The 18,344-nt window shown below is 44.6% G+C and overlaps 2 protein-coding genes across 5 annotated transcripts; both read left to right on the forward strand.

Moving 5' to 3' along the window:
• The first annotated feature begins 1,526 nt into the window (after nt 1-1,526).
• Nucleotides 1,527-11,522, forward strand: si:dkeyp-50b9.1 (uncharacterized). 3 transcript variants are annotated; one of them, XM_062462861.1, is made up of 14 exons: nt 1,527-1,634; nt 2,152-2,318; nt 3,203-3,338; nt 3,897-4,083; nt 5,840-6,004; nt 8,040-8,127; nt 8,678-8,802; nt 8,949-9,010; nt 9,298-9,364; nt 9,544-9,628; nt 9,784-9,859; nt 9,952-10,020; nt 11,140-11,263; nt 11,337-11,522. In XM_062462861.1, the coding sequence occupies exons 2-13, from the start codon at nt 2,175-2,177 to the stop codon at nt 11,250-11,252; spliced, it is 1,317 nt and encodes a 438-aa protein (XP_062318845.1). In that variant the 5' UTR covers nt 1,527-1,634; nt 2,152-2,174; the 3' UTR covers nt 11,253-11,263; nt 11,337-11,522. The 3 variants fall into 3 exon arrangements, with proteins under 3 accessions (XP_062318845.1, XP_062318847.1, XP_062318846.1); XM_062462862.1 differs by lacking the exon at nt 1,527-1,634 and adding an exon at nt 1,671-1,740 and having other exon boundaries at nt 11,337-11,521; XM_062462863.1 differs by lacking the exon at nt 11,337-11,522 and having other exon boundaries at nt 9,784-9,855.
• A 721-nt stretch (nt 11,523-12,243) lies between these two features.
• Nucleotides 12,244-16,943, forward strand: si:ch211-59o9.10 (uncharacterized protein LOC561841 homolog). 2 transcript variants are annotated; one of them, XM_062461257.1, is made up of 11 exons: nt 12,244-12,354; nt 13,054-13,262; nt 13,370-13,424; nt 13,528-14,035; nt 14,526-14,653; nt 14,784-14,873; nt 15,361-15,448; nt 15,583-15,698; nt 15,802-15,923; nt 16,189-16,288; nt 16,580-16,943. In XM_062461257.1, exons 2-11 carry the CDS (start codon nt 13,081-13,083, stop codon nt 16,640-16,642), a joined length of 1,452 nt encoding a protein of 483 aa, XP_062317241.1. In that variant the 5' UTR covers nt 12,244-12,354; nt 13,054-13,080; the 3' UTR covers nt 16,643-16,943. The 2 variants fall into 2 exon arrangements, with proteins under 2 accessions (XP_062317241.1, XP_062317242.1); XM_062461258.1 differs by having other exon boundaries at nt 12,297-12,350.
• The last annotated feature ends 1,401 nt before the right edge of the window (nt 16,944-18,344 follow it).

Here is an 18,344-nt window from a genome sequence, read left to right on the forward strand (position 1 = left end):
GAGAAATAGTTGTTTCGTTTATGGTAAATTGGCAGCTTTTTTATGCCACACAGTGCGCGCATGCAGTCTACATTAGTATCTTTACTGTCTCTGATCATTCGATCCCTCGAGTCTCATGCAAATGGCAGTCAAATTATAGGCTTTCTAGCAGGCATAGTAGCCTACATATATGCGAGGCACTATAAGCTTAGGCATGGGATAGACAATAGTAATGCTAGACGCAATCCGCTACTGTATTTCCAATGAATGTTCATAACCATGTAAATAATTTTCTGGTGCTCCAAAGCAATTCATCAATCCATATTTGCTTCTCTATTTGCTTCTCTTTGACTAACCCAACCCAGTTTCTTCGCGCGCAACTGGATGAGAGATGCTATTCAATACAACAACAAAAAACACTTACTTCATGGAAATCGTGATTAGGAATTCAAACAGGTGGAGTACGGTACACTTTGAATTGTCTTCAGTATTCTACTCCTCCGAAGTGATAATAGCCTTTGATCCCTTCAAATCCACGCGACAGGCCACTTCATGGCCGCTTACTGACTGCAAGCGAACGAGTTGCCTTCCAGCACCACCACACTTTGAACAGCTCCCATTGACGTCACAGCTCGCAGGCTACGATGCCACTCCCTTTTCATAACGACCGCCGCCAATCGAATGGAAGAAAGTGATGAACCAATGGTTAGCTCCGGGTCTGTGAACCATTACAACTGAACTGAACTCGCAAGCGGTAGTAACAGGGCCGGATTAACCATTAGGTCAACTGGGCACTTGCCCAGGGGCACATGACATCTAAGGGACCCTGGACAATGTCAACTAAAATGTTACATCACGTTATGAACGCAGTCCCAACTTTCCTTAATGTGAGTACTTTATTACAACTCGTTCGATCAAAATGTTATGTTAAAATCACGTCAAAAACAGTGTTTGTGTAGTCTAGTAGTAGCCAGTGCCGCCGCTCCCATAACGCTCACTACGCGCTGTGCGTAGGGCACCAACTCCTGAGGGGGCACCAAAAAATAGCCAACTGAAAAATCATCATAGTTATAATACTTATAATACCGATATTATTTTAGTATAGAAATATTAGACACGTATATTACAAAACAGGCAGAACAAGAGATGTAGCCTATTTAAATGCTCACAAAAAGTTACGATGGTGCCCCCCCCCCAAAAAAAACAAAGATTGAGATTTTACTGTTAAACATTATCTATGCATTTTACAAGTAACTGCGCCAGCTAGCTGTTACTTTCTTACCTACTGTCTGCCAAGATTTTACCAATTGAAAAACGGCTTGTAAAATGTTTATTTTACATAAAGCTCAAAAAACTATTTTGCGCTCAAATAAAGGCCCAAAAATGTCGCTCGCGCGCTTCGCGCGATCGCATAAGTTTTGGACATCCGTAACTAGCATCACATCAAACACAGGGGGGGGGGTTAATCCGGCCCTGGGTAGTAACAAGACAAGTAGCTTAACAAGTGCTTGTATTTTGACTAGCTTTCTAGGTTGTGTATATGTAAAAAAAAAAAATCTCACTCTAACATCAAGACAAACGACAACTAACCTACTCTGCCGAAATGTGTTCTTGACAATGACCATTATAGGACCTCATTTCCCATAAGGCCAGTGGTAGGGGATAATACTGTTACCATAGTTACTATATACACTTCTCGTAAAGTGCAGAAAGTGAACCGTTTTAAAGCTAGCTGGGGAAAACCAATATTGTGACCGGCACGTAAGACAGACCCACAAAATATTTACTTGGAACAGCTTTTGTTCCTTTGAAGGTTTATTGTACTGTAGCTTGAGAATGCAACGTTGCTATTAACATATCAGTTAGTGGCCATAGACTTAGTAGCTAGCTCTACCTATACGCTCTCAACCATCAATACACCGTACTGTACTGTACAGGAGATAGCTAGCTCTAACTTTTTCTACAGTGGCTAGCCTAGGTGACTCATTGAGAATCGGGCTGGGCGTACATTTGGGCATGAATTCTGTCTGCAGAATACGTATTACAACTTAAAGGAGTTCAACCATTGACATTCCAAAACTAGATATCCAACGGTAGTTAACTAGCCTCTAGTGTAACGAGTGCTGTTTTGTGTAGACGTGTCTAGCTAACTTTGATGTGACTGTTTTTCAGGACTTAATGACCAGCCTGCTAACATGGATGGTTGTGTCGTCCGTCTACACACAGTACATTTTAATCCCAAAGTTGATGGCAGCCGGACTGACTTTACTGCCCAGCCCCTCCGAGTTAACTTCCACGAGCTTCTGGGAAGCATAGATGCACCTGAACTGGTCACTCAGGTACCACAGACACACACAGACAGACACACACACACGCACATACACACACATATACCGAAAATACATTAAAACATAACCCAAATGAGCTCAGGCATCATGCTTGTACCATGCTTGTATCATGTAGTCATCATAGTCATCATCTAGTCCATATACTGTACCAAAGTGAGTGTGTGAGTGTGCATGGATGGCACACTGTGAACTGCTGTGTTTTCTTAGTCCATGTCTGCGCTTGTGAGTGTGGTCATTGTGTTTATGTGTGTGTGGGCAGGACTGCTGGCGCTGAGCTCTCGTCCTATAAATAAATACAGTGAATCCTGTAGACATTCACTGTAAAAGCACCACTGTAAAGAAACTCTGTATATGCAGTATGGTTATCTGGAAGTGTACTGTTGCCAGTAGAACTGTGCACACCTAACACTGACACATGAGCATGTGGCTGCATCCTGGTGTGATAACGGGTCACTTTTTATTTTCCAGGAACAGCTAAGTAGGCTTTTACAAAGGCTTAATATCTCTTTCCACATGCTCTCAGGATGTGACTGGTCTGGACCGCACTCTCATTGTATATTACTCAATGATAATGCATGCTCACATTCACACATAAAACCACACATCCGCTAACACAGATCGATCCTCACTCGGACACACGCACACATGCATTCAAATAAACACACCATACACATTCTTTTAAGTTCTCCATTTTAAGTTCTCCATTTTAAGTTCTCATTAACGTCTCATTTCCTTTTCGGAACTCAGCCTTGCCCCATCTCATCTGGCATACCTATTGTTGGTACATCTAATATAGTTGTGTACATGTGCATGGGTGTGTGTTCGGTGGGCTGGGTGCGTGTGTGTGGATGTGTGTCTGGGTGTGTGCCTCCCAGGTAAATAACCTAGATGTCCTGCGTGCTGTGGTGGCCCTGTTTGATGTGTCTCTTCCTGACGTTGGGCCCCAGGACGTCCATGACACTGTGAACAGCCACGGGGCCCACACTATCATCCTGCTGAGGCAGCCAGCAGGTATGGAGTAACACTAGCCAGCCATAACCCGAACCAACCCTAACCTTGACCCACCCTAACCAACCCTAGACAGTACACAGTTTGCACGCTGCATGGATATTAGTAGGAAAACAGTCGATCCAATTAGATAGCCCTAATAGTTTCTGTATTGCATTTTATTCTGAGATAACGCTATCTTAGTTTGGATTCAGCTCCGGATGGATTTCTCCATTCCCCTTATTTTTTTACACTGTCTCTGCCCCGACCCCACTAAGGAGTCTAGAATCATAACTGTCTCTGTCCCCTCAGATGTTCTAGAAGAGTATAGAATCATAACTGTCTCTGTCCCCTCAGATGTTCTAGAAGAGTATAGAATCATAACTGTCTCTGTCCCCTCAGATGTTCTAGAAGAGTATAGAATCACAACTTTCTCTGTCCCCTCAGATGTTCTAGAAGAGTATGGAATCATAACTGTCTCTGTCCCCTCAGATGTTCTATAAGGATATATAATCATAACTGTATCTGTCCCCTCAGATGTTCTAGAAGAGTATAGAATCATAACTGTCTCTGTCCCCTCAGATGTTCTAGAAGAGTATAGAAGCAGGACGCCCCCCAGCCCTCGACGGGAGACGGGGATCCCCCTCCTTCCCTCATTGGTCAAACGCAACAGAGAGGGAAGTTTCTCCCAGGTCTTCAGCGAATCAGAAGACAGTTCTGAGGAGAGCTCTGAGGAGCGAGAGGAAGGGGAGGCAACCACCCCACCCAGGTATAGAAGACACATTTAGAACTTTACTCCACCCACACTCCTATAACCTGCTGTGCCTACAATACTTCAGCCTCCTCAAACACGCCTGACGGAGCATGACATTTGTAAAATGTCAGGTGTGTTTGTTTTATACATGCTGTAACAGCCAAACTTGTCATCAAGATAGAGCTTCCTCTATCTTACTCTGGAGCCTCAGTACATCAGGGGCCTCAGGGGGTCAGATGGCTGAGCGGTTAGGGAATAGGGCTATTAATCAGATGGTTATTGGTTCGATTCCTGGCCGCGTCAAATGACGTTGTGTCCTTGGGCAAGGCACTTCACCCTACTTGCTTTGGGGGGAATGTCCCTGTACATACTGTAAGTCGCTCTGGATAAGAGCGTCTGCTAAATGACTAAATGTACATTAGTATTAGTATTAGTTATTACTATTTTTGCTAATGTTGTCACACATTTTTATTGGTGCAAATGCTCTGTGATCCATCTGCCTTGTTTTGCATGTATCACAATGGCTTTACTGGAATCTTCCTAATTATCAACAGCTTTTTAATCATTTATGATCAATTTGAGTCATTTCAAAATACTTTTTTTCACTGCTGTGAAAAGTCATTGATTTATTTGAGTGATTGACCATCAAGTCCATGAATTACTAATGCAGTGTGGGGCAATCCATTTAGAAGGCTAGGGTTAGGGCTCTCACTGTTAGGCCATCAGTCTCCCAGCCAACTGGGCTGAAGGGAAGCCCCAATGGGCTCGTAGAAACTGAGAGGATTGGATGCTGGAGTTTATTGGCAGTGTAACATTACAGAGGGTTTACCAGAGAGAAGCTCTTCTCTCAAGCTCCAAGGTGCGTGTGTTGGTGTGTGTTTGGAGCTGGAAGGCTGTGCCACTGCATGTTGATGTGACAGTATTAGACAAGACAGAGTGAACCCGAGGCCAGACCAGGGCTCACACCAGCTACTCTATTATAGGTAATGAGATTAATGGGGCTTTGAGGAAATCCACTTCCAAGTACCTCCACCACTGCTAGCCAAGTGCTTTCAGAACTGTCAGCCAAATGCCTTCACACTAGAAACCCAATACATTCTCAATACTCATAACTTTTGTGGAAACTGATTACATAAAACTATTTAAGTAATCCAAGCAATTTCTTTAAGTAAATAATAATTTATACAATCTAGTCATTGATTCAATGAATAGATTTGTAATATTAGTTACTTAAGAGATTAGATCATTAATGAAATAGTTTGATGTAATCAGTTTTTCACAAAAGTTTGAAGTTAAACCCTTTATCAGGGTTTTCAGTGTATGCTACAGATTCCCTCTTTCTGTGTTTACACACGTTCTCCTTCTTCTGTCTCCCCCACCCACTTGTAGGGATGCTCAGAAAACTTGATTTCCTGGAAAGGAGAAAGGCCCAGTCCTGCTCCCTAGCCTGTCTGCAGGGTAGCTTATATCATCATCATGTAGTAATGGAGTTATGTAGCAGAACATAGCACAGGAACCCGGGGCAAACAAATGCATTTAAGAGGACAAAGGTCAAATATGCAGACAGGATATATCTGATAAATATCTCACCAGCTTGCCTCTGTCCACATCAGTTGTTCCATCTGGTGGTTGCTGTTCTCACAGTGGGGCAGCTCTCTCTCAGTCCCAGCTCAGGACGTCTTCTGGTGTGCTCTGTCCTGTAAACCTTTGTCCTATATCTCTCGTGGCTCTCACTTCCTGTTGCTCCCGTCACTTCCTGTTGGGAGCCTAGGTCTGCATGGGAGGTCTTCTGCCTGGGCCTGGAGGACTTCCTGTCCGAGACGCTGCAACGCCGGGCACTCCGCGACAACCCCGAGGACAACCGGCAGATACCGCCCGCCGCTGTGGGGGTGGAGTCTCTCATCGTAGCAGCCGCCACGTTCGAACTGAAGACCCTGTGAGTGACAGCTGTGGTGGGGGGGGGGGGGGGGGGGGCTTAGTCCAGGTGGAATATATCAAGGTTTGGATTTTATGTGAGCAGAACTACTATATTGTTTTGGTCAGTAAAGGCACTGGAATGTGCAGGTCCCCATAGTATGATGTAAAAAAAAACCCTCAGTCACTGGAGACAGAGTCCTGAGATTACTTCCCATCTTCTCCCCCTCAGTGTCAGAACTGTATGAGTATGAATGCAAATGTGAGTATGAAAATACTGTATGTGTATCGTATATTACCTAGGCTCATGTACGATGTCGCTCAGAACCAAGTAGTTTAGCCTCCCATATATCAGTTCAGCAGCTCTTCTCCAGACCTTAAAGAGAGGTGACCTTCTAGAACGGCCCTCTTTGTAGCCCTTGATTGTCTGCTGAACTCACTAAAAGCACTATTTGTTTCGGACGCTTTGGATGTCTGCTAAATGCATGAATGCTAATAATTTTAGTCTAGGTAGGTCCACCTTATTTTTCTACAAGTCTTTCATACCAGACCATTGCTCTCTGGGTGGGCTGGCCCTGCACTGAACCGCTTGGAAATCTCCAGGGAAACTCAGGAGTTTGGAACAGAGGTCAGGGATCATGGGGTGTCATGGTGACATGGTGTCATGGTGACCTGGGTGGCACATCTGGGGCAGCAGGTTTTTGCCTTGAAGGTCACTCCAGGTAAAGCAGACCTGAAGTGACCCCCCCACCCCCACCCCCATTTTCTGTTAGTAAATATTTGCACTCCTGTGTCAACAGTGGTGTTGGAAACACCTGGAAGTTTGTTTCCCCACAAAAAGGCACGTGTTTACTTTACACTAGCACCAGAGCAAGCTGCCATGTTTTCTACATGCCACATCTTTGCCACTCTGGACTGGCACAACTGCGCGATGCCCAGTTTAAATTCTTGGCCATGGGGGACAAACAGAAGCACAGTGAGTCCTTTAGCTCAGTGAACTGACTTCGCAGTGTGTCCAACACTAATACTAACTCTCTCTTCCCATCATCAAACCTCAGCACATAGGTCTTATTTATATCTTCAAACTGAGAGCAGCCTTGTCATTAAGAGTCTCTGTACGGGGTGCGGCTCCGCCCTTGGTGGCCGGTGTCCCACACCCTTTATCCTGTCTGTCGTTGTGGGAAGGCTATTCCTAGAACAGGGCTGGACTCCGAGAACTTGGGCTGCACTGGGCTGTGTGTGTGTGTGTGCTCTGGATTGAGCTGCTCTAGGGTGGATTCTGAGGGAGAAATGTAATTGCTTCCTAATGAGAGAGCAGGAGTACCCCTTCCCTCACCCCTGCCCCGCCCAAGGCTCCCCCACCTCTCTCCCGTCTCCCCCCCGCCTCTCCTTCTTCTCTCCCCCCCTCTCCCTCATCTCCCCCCGCCTCTCCCTCAGCTCTCCCTCAGCTCTCTCCCCCTTCTCTCCCTCTTCTCTCCCTCTTCTCTCCCCCTTCTCTGCCTCTTCTCTCTCTCTTCTCTCCACCACCTCTCTGCCAGCTCAGCTCCAGCTGACTACGGGAGCCTCCAGACCGGCTCCATGGCTGTTGCTTCTCTGTTTGTGTATTCTGGTACCATGGCTCACTGGGGAAATACAGGGGAACACAGTCAGCTTAGTTTAGATATCCAGAAAGGTACAGTGTTATGCCTCCTTCTGCCTCTCTACAACCACCCCTTTGCCAACAGCTGAAGTTGATCTACAGTCTTACAGTAGAACGTACTGCATTACTGGCAGTAATCATGGGTGACTCAGCTACATTCGCAGTCAGCAGATCCCAAAGGCTAAGTCACAGTGTATGGCATTCAGTGATTGAAATACACGATTAATAGCCATCAGTGGATTACAAATACAGTGTTGGATGTGTGTGACCACAGATAGGGTAGATGACAGTGCTGACGCAAGGTTGCGAGGTGATGATGATGAAGTCGATGATGTTGAAGGTGATGAAGGTGATGATGATGAAGGTGATGATGAAGGTGATGATGATGATGATGAAGAGATGCTGCCGTGTCTTCCAGGGCTTCAGGAGACAAGGTGCTGCAGCTGTCCTTAATGGCGACCAGAAAACGCTACAGGAACTGCGGCGTGGGACGTTACATCATCGAGGTACCTCTCGGCTCACACGCAACTGTGCTCACAACACACACTCGCAAACACACACACACACGCAGACACGCCCATACACACAAGCCCATGCATGCACACACGCACAGGCCTGAGGTACCTCCGAGCCGGCTCCTATCTGTGTCCTCCCATCCTTTGCTTAGAGTAAAGCAATCTTTACTGGTTTGTCGGAAATAACTGAGATGAAAAAGAAAACAACTGAGCGATCCACTAGTTAGAGGACCTTTCAGAAGGACAGCATATTAGAGGTTAGGCCTGCCTGATGGAAATGAGCATGTGACCACAGGCCTGGTCCGTGTGCTGCGCGGCGCCTGTGATTAGCGGCTAGGGTGTGTCTGACTGGAGGCTGAGCCACGGCCCTGGATGCTGTCGTCCTGGCGCCCCCTGCTGGTCAGACCAAACGCTGGCAGAGCCGACGATCCCCAGAGCTGGGTGTGAGGGTGTCCTCCTCCCACCAGCCCCCTCCTTCTCCGTCCCCTGTGTTAGGAGGGGACAGGTTGACATGTGGTGTCCTCTCTCTGTTTGTCCCCAGCTGCTGAAGACCCAGATGGTGTGCCCTCCCCACAACGCCTTCCTGGCGCACGCCGACTCGGACGCCGTCGAATTCTTCGCCAGCTGCGGCCTCTCCGACGACGCCCTTCTTAACGACAAGTTCAGGTAATACACACACACACGCACGCCGCCCTAACCCTGCGCATTACACCACAGTACATCACACACGCACCAACCTCATCGCGTGTGTGACGTGAGCACAACGGTGTGGAGGACATTTTTCAAGTGTGTCAAACATTGCCGTTCTTCAGGGAGGTGAGGGATGAATGGACCAACACCACGCTGATGAGCTACCTGCCGCCGTACTACACAGGTGGTCTACCTGCTCTCACACACACACACACAGACACACACACACACACACATACACTCTTCAGGACCAGCTACACCGCTCATTTGAACACAGCACATTTCAGTTCAAATTAGGGTGTTTACGGTCATGTTTGTTAGTAATATTACAAATTTGGTATATGGTTCTAGTAATTGAGTTATCATTCTGGGTCCTTTTGCCTCACAAGCCAGTTTTATTGTGTTAAAAATTTGGAAAAATCGTCCCCCCCTGCCCCCCCCTCCCCCTGCCCCCTGCCCCCCCCCATGCAGAGTCTGAGAGTCGTAGCCCAGGATTCTCCCTGGTCCTGCCAGAGCTGGAGAGAGAGGTGGAGCAGGCGTGAGTCTGAACCAGCACAACACCCTCCCCAACAATACAAGAATGCGACACATTCATGTCCACACGCTGCCGGGCATAGTTCCTCCGCTATCTCCGCCAGTGACTACCCGTTCACCCACTGTTCACAGAGACTCATGTTTGCCCTGTGGTGTGTGTTGTGTCTGCTGTGTGTGTGTCAGGAAGAACACAGCTCTAGAAGCCTACCAGCAGCAGGCTGTGTGTGTTGCCAGGCTGGTCAGGGAAGTCAAGACCCTCAGGGAGCAGGTCAGGCACAACATACAACTTTCACCCCTGGACTAACTCTAAGCAACTCTAATCTAATCAAGACTAAGCGGCCCACTAATTGCCTCAGTGGTATCACCTGTTGACTGTGTCCTGTGTGTGTGTGTGTGTGTGTGTTTGTTTGTGAACTCAACCAGCTTAAACTGCAGAGAAGGGAGGTGGACAACCTTAATGATGAGCTGGGCAAGGAGAGAGAGAGACGGCACAGAGTAGGTCTGTTTCATTTGTGTCTTTCCATCTGTGTGTGTGTGTGTGTTTTCGTTCATGTGTGTGGGTACTAAATGTGTACGTGTGTGCGTTTACAGAGCAGCAGTTCTTGGAGTATAAACTGAGAAAGACCAGACAGCTTATGGAAAGACAGGTGATAGACTCAGGTGAGTGCGGCTGCATTAACTCTACATATCCACCACAGTCCTGTCATTTAAACACCCTCTGCTGGACATACTAGGTTCTACTGCCAGGTTACTACCACTGCTCTTTCTCTTCTGTTCTACTGCTGCTACTGCTGGATAGTGTAGGTAGCCCTGAGAAAAGCAAACACGGTTATATCAATACACTCTTAATTGATACTCTCATTGGAAATGAGAGAGATGGGCAAGTTGATCGTGAACAGGCTCTCACATGTACTCGCTAGTGATGGGTCGTTCGCGAACGATCCGTATCTAAGAGCCGGCTCTTGAAGGTGAACGTCGGGAGCTGGCTCGCATATCTGAAGAGCCGACTCTATTTTTAATAGATTAATACAGCCTATAAAAACTAAATGATTATGAAATAATGAATTTTAATTGTATTTAAAATAATTGACTAATTCAAAGAACAACAAAAAAATACTTGTAGGCTTAAAGGCGCACACGATCATCCTCACATTCTGTTCCTGTCAATCCTGCATGAGGGAGGGCCAGTCAAAACTCGGAGGAGAGCCATGACAAATCAATGCATTTTTAAAGATATGTGGTTACGGTCGAGTATGATTTCATTTAATAATTTAATTCAAATTGTTTTCACACCCATCATAGTCAAATTCATAGTTAAAACATGTATTTTTTAAAGAGCCGTTCGGGAGCCAAAAGAGACGGCTCTTTTTGGTGAGCTGAGCCATACGAGCCGGCTCACGAAAAAGAGCCGGAATGCCCATCACTAGTACTCGCTGCTATGGACTTTTAACTATGAGCTTTACTGAAATACCGACTGGCTGTTTATCTCAAAACCTGCATCGACTATAAATGCTGTGTTGGGGTTAACACTACTAGCAATCCAATTCATAAAGCATTATTTAACGATACCAATATAAGCACAAATCCAGCAGGGATCCTAATGTCATTAATGCTAAAGAAAGCACTGTCTTGTCTCCTTAGCTACGTCCCCGGGTGGAGATGACACATTCCAAATGGCCCCTAACTGCTCTCCTCTCTACTGAGGAGTTGAGAGGAGAGCTCTATTGCTAACTCTGTTGTTAGAGCCATCTTATCCTGCCATGGTGTTTGTGTCTTTAGATGATGCAGTGGATCCCCGTGTAGAGTGCCCCAGCCCCCCTCCCAGCCCCCCAGGCCTGGGGCAGCCCTCCATGGGGACAGAGGTGTTGCAGACTGGGGCTGGACGTGGATAATGGACCAGCTTGTAGGTAAAACTAACTCTAACCTTACAGTTTTGAATCTATTGGACATTTAACTTGAATTGTTTTCTTTCGCAGGGAGAAAAGAGACTTCTCCAAGACCATTATCCTCAGATTTGTGCATTTTTATTGGATTGTTTGTGTGTGTTTATTTGGGATGCTGCATTAAGTTTAGCTTCCGACATCTACCTCAGAAGAACATAATAAAGTGAATTACAATAACACCAGCTTGATTTGTTGATGGTGCACAGTGTATTATCTACAGAGAAAGTGGGGTGAAGGCTTTTAGATGGGTTACTGGGGAGAAGGTGGTGGAGTGTGTGCAGTAGGGTGGTAGGGCTAGAGGTCACCTGCCCCAATGGCTGTTTCATCAGCCATAAATCTATTTTAGCTTATCATAGATGTAATCTATGTTCTTAGTACTTATATGTTATGTTATGCCAGGTTGCTTGCGTTGTCTTGTCCCAAGAATTTCAGTGCCCAGTCTGACCTTGTGTTGTAATGTGCACCTGACAATAAAAAAAACTTGAAACACGAAATCCAAACCGGCCGTTTGGAAATATGGCTGATTGACAGGAGGAAGGGATGGGAAGGTGAATATGGGGTAACACGAGGGGTGGAGGAGTATGTGGAGAGGAGGATTTACTCATATGTGCAGTTGTATGTGTGTATATTGGTGGAAGGGTGGGTGCAAGGGTGTGGATACTGGAACTTTGGATGTGCATTCCAGTAAGGCTGAGTAAAGACATGGCACTTTACACCGCAGAGATGGTGGCCATAATTGTGGGGTGGAGGTGGATGGAGGAGGTGCAGGGTTTTGTTGCTATGTAAGTTGTATGACTTAAACTGGGAGAGGTTTGTTGAGAAGATCAGGGAGGTGGGATGGGGTCCGATAGAGGTTGTTGTGGAGTAGGGCATAATGTAGGTAGGCAGTGACGGCCCAGACACTCCGGCACAATAGGTGGCGGTGTATTATTCGTCTATTTCGAAGAAGGAAGAAGAAAACCCTTATTGGCTCTTGCTTCATGGTAGTAGTTTTACGTACATTTTAAAGTCGTTACAAATATAAAAATGTTCTGTATTCAGCATTAGGTACGTTCGAGTTAATTTAGCACTATACTCTTTCTGATGCTTGTGGGGCTTGTTTAGCACATGTGGTATTTTAGCTGGCTACTAGTCAGTTAAATAGCTAGCTAGTGATTCAGTACTGCAGCTAGTTGATTATTGTTAGCTCTTAGCTAGTGAGCTGTTTGTGGGGATAAACTGCTAGCTAAGACAATAGTACATCTGATGAGGGTTTATTGCATAACCCAATTTGTATTATCTAGTGTGGAAAGCCATATTAGCAATATAAGCTAATCTACTATACAAACAATGCTTCGCATGCCATATAAAACAACCAGTTTTAATTAATAATTTATATTGGTTTATTTAGAGCTAACAGGGACAGTGCCAATTAAAAGATATTGCTGTAAATGCCAAGAGGTAAACCGTCTTAGCCAAATGGCAATTTTTCATCTGTAGTCTGTCAAGGAAAGATGTTCGAAAGACCGGAAACCGGATAACTACTCGAAGAAATTCGACTGCTGTTTTTACTATCTTGGTAGACCCCCTGTTGTTGTTGTTGCTTTCAGACAAAAATTGTGACATTGCAGGAAAATTGATCAAAAATACAAATATTGTGTTGTAGATTGTTGTTTCTTTTGGAAAAAATATTTTTTTATGGGGTTTGGAAATCGCACATTTATTTTCAAATTGCGATTTTCTTATGAATGCGATCGTTTTTATTGCGCAGCCAGGTGTTGTACAGGTGTTGGTGGCAATGGATCGTAAACTGGAGAACTCTGAGCCCAGCAGCCCACCCTGGGACATGGCGGAACCAGACACCCCTGGACCCCTCAACACAGCGGTTGTCCTGGGAGAAAACGAGTTGCTGTATGGCGACATGGTCAGTCCTGGTCGCAACCCCAACAACTCCTCTTTCATAATCTATGAGACACCGAGGTACAGTATAGCCATGTTAACTCTTTTGTTGTTGTGTACTGTAGATTTCAGTAGTCTGCTTAATGTTCTGTCATAGATTCCTAATTATTTTCTGCTGTCTCTTGCAGCCCTCAGTGCTATCGCAGGAGACACCTTTACAACGGAGCTGAAAACACTGCCACTGTAAAGTCCTTACATTGTGTAAAGTACATTAGGGATACCCGCATATCTAATCATAACTATGTTAAAGCATAGCATAACTGTTGGTTTTCTCTCTACTTGCCAGGTTTCTCTCCTGAGCCCTCCGTCTTTTGGGAACACGCATGTTACCCCTAGCACTCATTTTTCCAAACGCAGGAAACTTTCAGTACCAGCCACTAGCTTGAGAGGTGAGACCAATCCTACTTCTTGGAGAACCAATGGATTTATACCTGCGTCATCTCTATTGGAAACAGACTTTTCACAGGCAACTTGGCTGGAGCCACCTCGTCCACTACCCTCCTCATTCATGTCGTTCCCGTCCTCTCTTGGCTCGGTCGCAGCCTCGGAGGGGGTGATGGCAGGGGAAGGGTTTTACTGTAACACTCAAGAGCCCATGGTGGGTCCTACAGTGGAACCAAGGCACTGTCGAGGGAGGAAACGGACCTCGAAGCAAGCTAACTCCAGCTCTGCTAACTCGACTGAATCCAGCTCCCAGGCACGTTCATCCACTGAAGACAACACTCACTCCACATCAGCCCTATCCACAGGGAAGAACAGACTCAGGAATCCCAAGAAACTTGCGTTTCCCACAAGTAAGTGGCTGTTAGGACAATAACCTGGTGATAGCATTGATTCCTGGTCTTGGTTGATGTTGAGTTTTATTTGAAGCTGTTTTTAGTTAACTGCAGGCCATGTTAAGAGTTACATTTTAGGAGGATGGTTCAAATCCAGGGTAACCTAACACAATCACTTTGTGTCAACAATCATACATTTTATTGATACCACAATTAACATATGCCACCATCAGAAATCTTTATTTCATGATGTACACAGCAAAAAAAAACACTTATATATAGTATAAAGCAGATTATATATGAAATTTATATTTATGAAATACTCAGTGATTCAATTGAAACTATACCTAGTGGAGGCAAAGAGTGAACCAGAACCTGTAGAAGCAGCTTGCAAGTGAACCTTCGTGGGTGTGATTGTCGAAATGCATAATTCATCGTGAATTAGTAAGCTAGAGCGTGAGTGATCTCGCTGATGTCCCTTCACCATCACTTTGTATCGCCCCACCAGCTCAGGAGCAGCTGGCCAAGCATGAGGAGATAGTCATCAGCGATGATGACAACAATGATGTCATCATCCAGGCTATGGTGCAGTCTGTGCAGCTGAAGGAAGATGAGGCTTTTGCCCGAAGTCTCCAGGTAGGGAAACGCCTTATTGTTAGTAGGTGCCATCACTTCTCTCACTCATCACTTAACCAATCATTCGTTACGAAGCATATCCAAGCAAATTTCATTAACTCTAGACGTTGGTTTTTCTCACTTTCTAAAGGAGCAGTTTGACCGAGAGGAGCAGCAACAGCAAAGCAGACAGGAGGCTGTCAACTCCCTAAGACCCCAACTTCACCATCACAACTATTCGGTAGGTCTAATAAGAGTTCAGCAGTGTACCGTTGCTTGACTATCTGACAGCCTGACGCCTGTCTCCCACCTTCAAAAAACACCACCTTGTGCATTTTATTTTAAACAACACAAGGCTACTATTGCATTTGTATGCATTCAAGACAATACATTAAGATGGGCATAGCTCAAGGGTTGAGCAGGTCCCAGGTTTAATTAGACAAACTTAATTAGATTCCAGGAGTTCATAGGATTCTCATTAAAGGGTAGAGTGGAGAATTCTGCCACTGCTTGGTCTACTTGTGACAGGTTGGACCCTTCACAACGCACTCCATCTCAGCTAGTAAAGTCGTGATCAAGCCATACGCATTCAGAAATATCAAAGGGAATGTAAAATGGCAATAACCATGATGTGCCTGCTGTCAATTTGGGAGCCAAATGTTTACTTTGTATGTACAGCGTCAGTATGTGAGGAATCTGGTTCTCAAGCTTTTCTGCCTCTCCCTTAGTATGATCCTCACTTTGCATTGGGCTGGATGTCTCCGTGGGCCACCGCAGCGAACCAGGCTGCTTTTTCTCCCTTTTTAGCCGGATTCGGTGGGTGAACATTAACACCGCAATACACACATGACTGTTTAGCACAATGTTTAGGAATGAGTCGTGCGGGTGTCTGTCTGGTTCTCGGCGTCTCTGAAGGAGACTGTGTCTCTAATGATGTGTTTGGTTCTAAGACGGAGTGGGCCGCCGCACAGGAAGAGGTCGCTCCCGTGGTCGCTCGCGTCCCAGAAATGAACGTCCTCATCTCGCCGTGTTTGAACCCTTAAATAATATCGGAGACGACTATGAGGTACAAATGAGCTTTTGTGTCAGCCTATTTGTGAGTTACAAGAAGTTGAATGGTGTTTTGGATGTGGATGTGTTAATAATAGTGTGTTCATCTTATTCTTCAGGCTCTCCTGGCCTTTGAGGAACATCAGGGTGCAGTGGTGGGCAAGAGCTCCCTGAGTAGGAGAGAACTGGAGAGTCTGCCAACCAAGACCTACAACCCAGCACACAGTGCCGGAAAGACCCAGTGAGTCTCAGAGCAGCAGTCACATGTTGATATGTTCAGCGCACTGCATTTCGTCTAGCTTCCTCCTCCTTTGTCTCTGCAGTATTCCCCCAAACAGGGTGTATTTCCCTTAGCAGGTTAAAGTTTAGCAAAACTGTGTCATGCTCCATTTCAGGGTCTGGCTGTATACTAACAGGCATTCCATTGCATAGAACTAGAGGCGTTTAGAGGCCTGCTTCTACAGCCCTTACCCCCAGCAGTCAGTGAAGTTCCTCTTTTGTTGCAGGTGTCAAATCTGTTTCTCAGACTACACAGAAGGGGAGGAGCTAAGGATGCTGCCCTGTCTTCATGACTACCATGTGCAGTGCATAGACCGCTGGTTAAAGGTAGTTCTGATCAGTTCTTTGAACGGATGATGGTGCAAGAGTTATTGTGATTTGATATTTGATATAGGCTTTTTGAAGTATAAACATAGTTGATCGAGCTATTACAAAAAGCTTCCATAGATGCAGTGTTCTAATGCAGTTCAATCAAGTGTTTTTTAAAAGTTGAAATTAATTTTATATTGTTTACGTGGGACAAACTTTTGAATATGTACTGGTAATAGTGATTTAAAATGCCTAAATCATTATAATTATCAAAATAATAATTATTATATAATTGTCTTTTATTTTCAGGAAAGCACCACCTGTCCTATATGCCGAGCTGATGTATCAGAGATGAGAGCAAATATGGTTTGATTAAACCTGTGAGACATTGGAACATGACCTCTACCTCAGTAGAATGGAACCTCTTAATTTACACAAACAGAATCCATGATATACACCTGGGTTGGTGAATCCATTCATGGTTTTCTAGCAGGACCTTAGATCTAATCTATTCTTTTTTTATTTGAACTGCATTGTAGTTCCTCCTGATGTTAACTCTACTTGAATGAAACTCAGGTTTTGTTTTGTCTGGCTCATGTGAAAGTTTTTATTAAAGGAACTATTTTTCTCGTCAAAATTTTGTTGAACTTTATTATAAAAATGTCCCATTCCTCTCTTGTAGTAGTACTTTTTAATGGGCCTGTGTTTCCTGAGACATCTCACTGTCAGCTGGGATCCTTCCCTCAGTCAATCCCACAAGTTAGTTCTGCACCCCTAAAGTAGAGCTGTTACCGAAGAGCAGAATAGTAACCATAAACAAATGGGTTCATACTTATGCTCATCCTCTCACAATAGTCAACTAATAATCTAAACTGATGCCAATTTGAAACCCATTAGAAATATTTAACAGTAGGCTATACAGTATTTTGTTCATTATATTTTCATAATTGCATACCAAGACAAAGGACATTGTATTCTGGATATATAAGCTATTGTTTAAGGTAACTATGTTTTAGCCATCCAGTACATATAATAATTTGTCTGGGAGTCAGGTGGCTGAGCGGTTAGGGAATCGGGCTAGTAATCAGAAGGTTGCTGGTTCGGTTCCGGATGTGCCAAATGACGTTGTGTCCTTGGGCAATGCACTTCACCCTACTTGCCCCGGTGGAATGTCCCTGTACTTACTGTAAGTCGCTCTGGATAAGAGCGTCTGCTAAATGACAATGTAATTTCACCCCATATCTTATTGAGAAGATTCTCAATGTGTTATAATAGACTGTGCAGTGTAGGCCATTTTTGTTATATTCACCATTAAAATGATTACAACACTATCAATTTCAACATTGAATAATCGACCAAACAACCTGGCGACAATTTTCCGAGAAGAATTACCTAAAATCAATCAAACTGCAATAATGGTAGATACTTAACCCAACATAATTATAACTGTTAGGGGTTTTGTATTTTTCTTTATAATGTCTCAACATTAACCAACTCGTCAGCTCAATAATTAATTTTCAGTTTTAGTGTTTTAAACAAAATATCTTAACCCTTGTGCTGCCTTCGGGTCACATGACCCAAAGGTTCATAACGAACCACCGTTGTGTTTACCCAATTTTACCCAATACAAAAACAAATAAAAATAATTGTCTTTTAACCATTGCAATGTGGGGGGTCTGAGACAGCCCAACAGTTAAAAGAAAATGCTTCACTTTGTTTTTGTAGGAGGTAAATTTGTCGCAATACGACGGTGAGTCACAATGACTGATGGGTCAGAATGACCCGAAGATAACACAAGGGTTAACAGAACAGATTTCAATGTACCTTATGCAATTGAGAATATGTATTGATGACAACTTTTGCATGAAACTGGATATACATATTTCCATTGTAGACTAAAATGTACCCCAAAACAGCCTTAAACTAGACTTAATTTTCTGCATAAAATCTCAACAGTTTAGGTGATCGTGTGATCTTGTGTGTCGCGAACTAGTGTTTTATGAGTAAACAAAAACGTTTGAGTTTCCAAAATTAGAATGTCAGTTTTTTCAATCTGTCCCATTGAGAGGTGACG

The sequence above is a fragment of the Osmerus eperlanus genome, chromosome 5 (genome assembly GCF_963692335.1).
Source record: "Osmerus eperlanus chromosome 5, fOsmEpe2.1, whole genome shotgun sequence".
Taxonomy (NCBI): Eukaryota; Metazoa; Chordata; class Actinopteri; order Osmeriformes; family Osmeridae; genus Osmerus; species Osmerus eperlanus.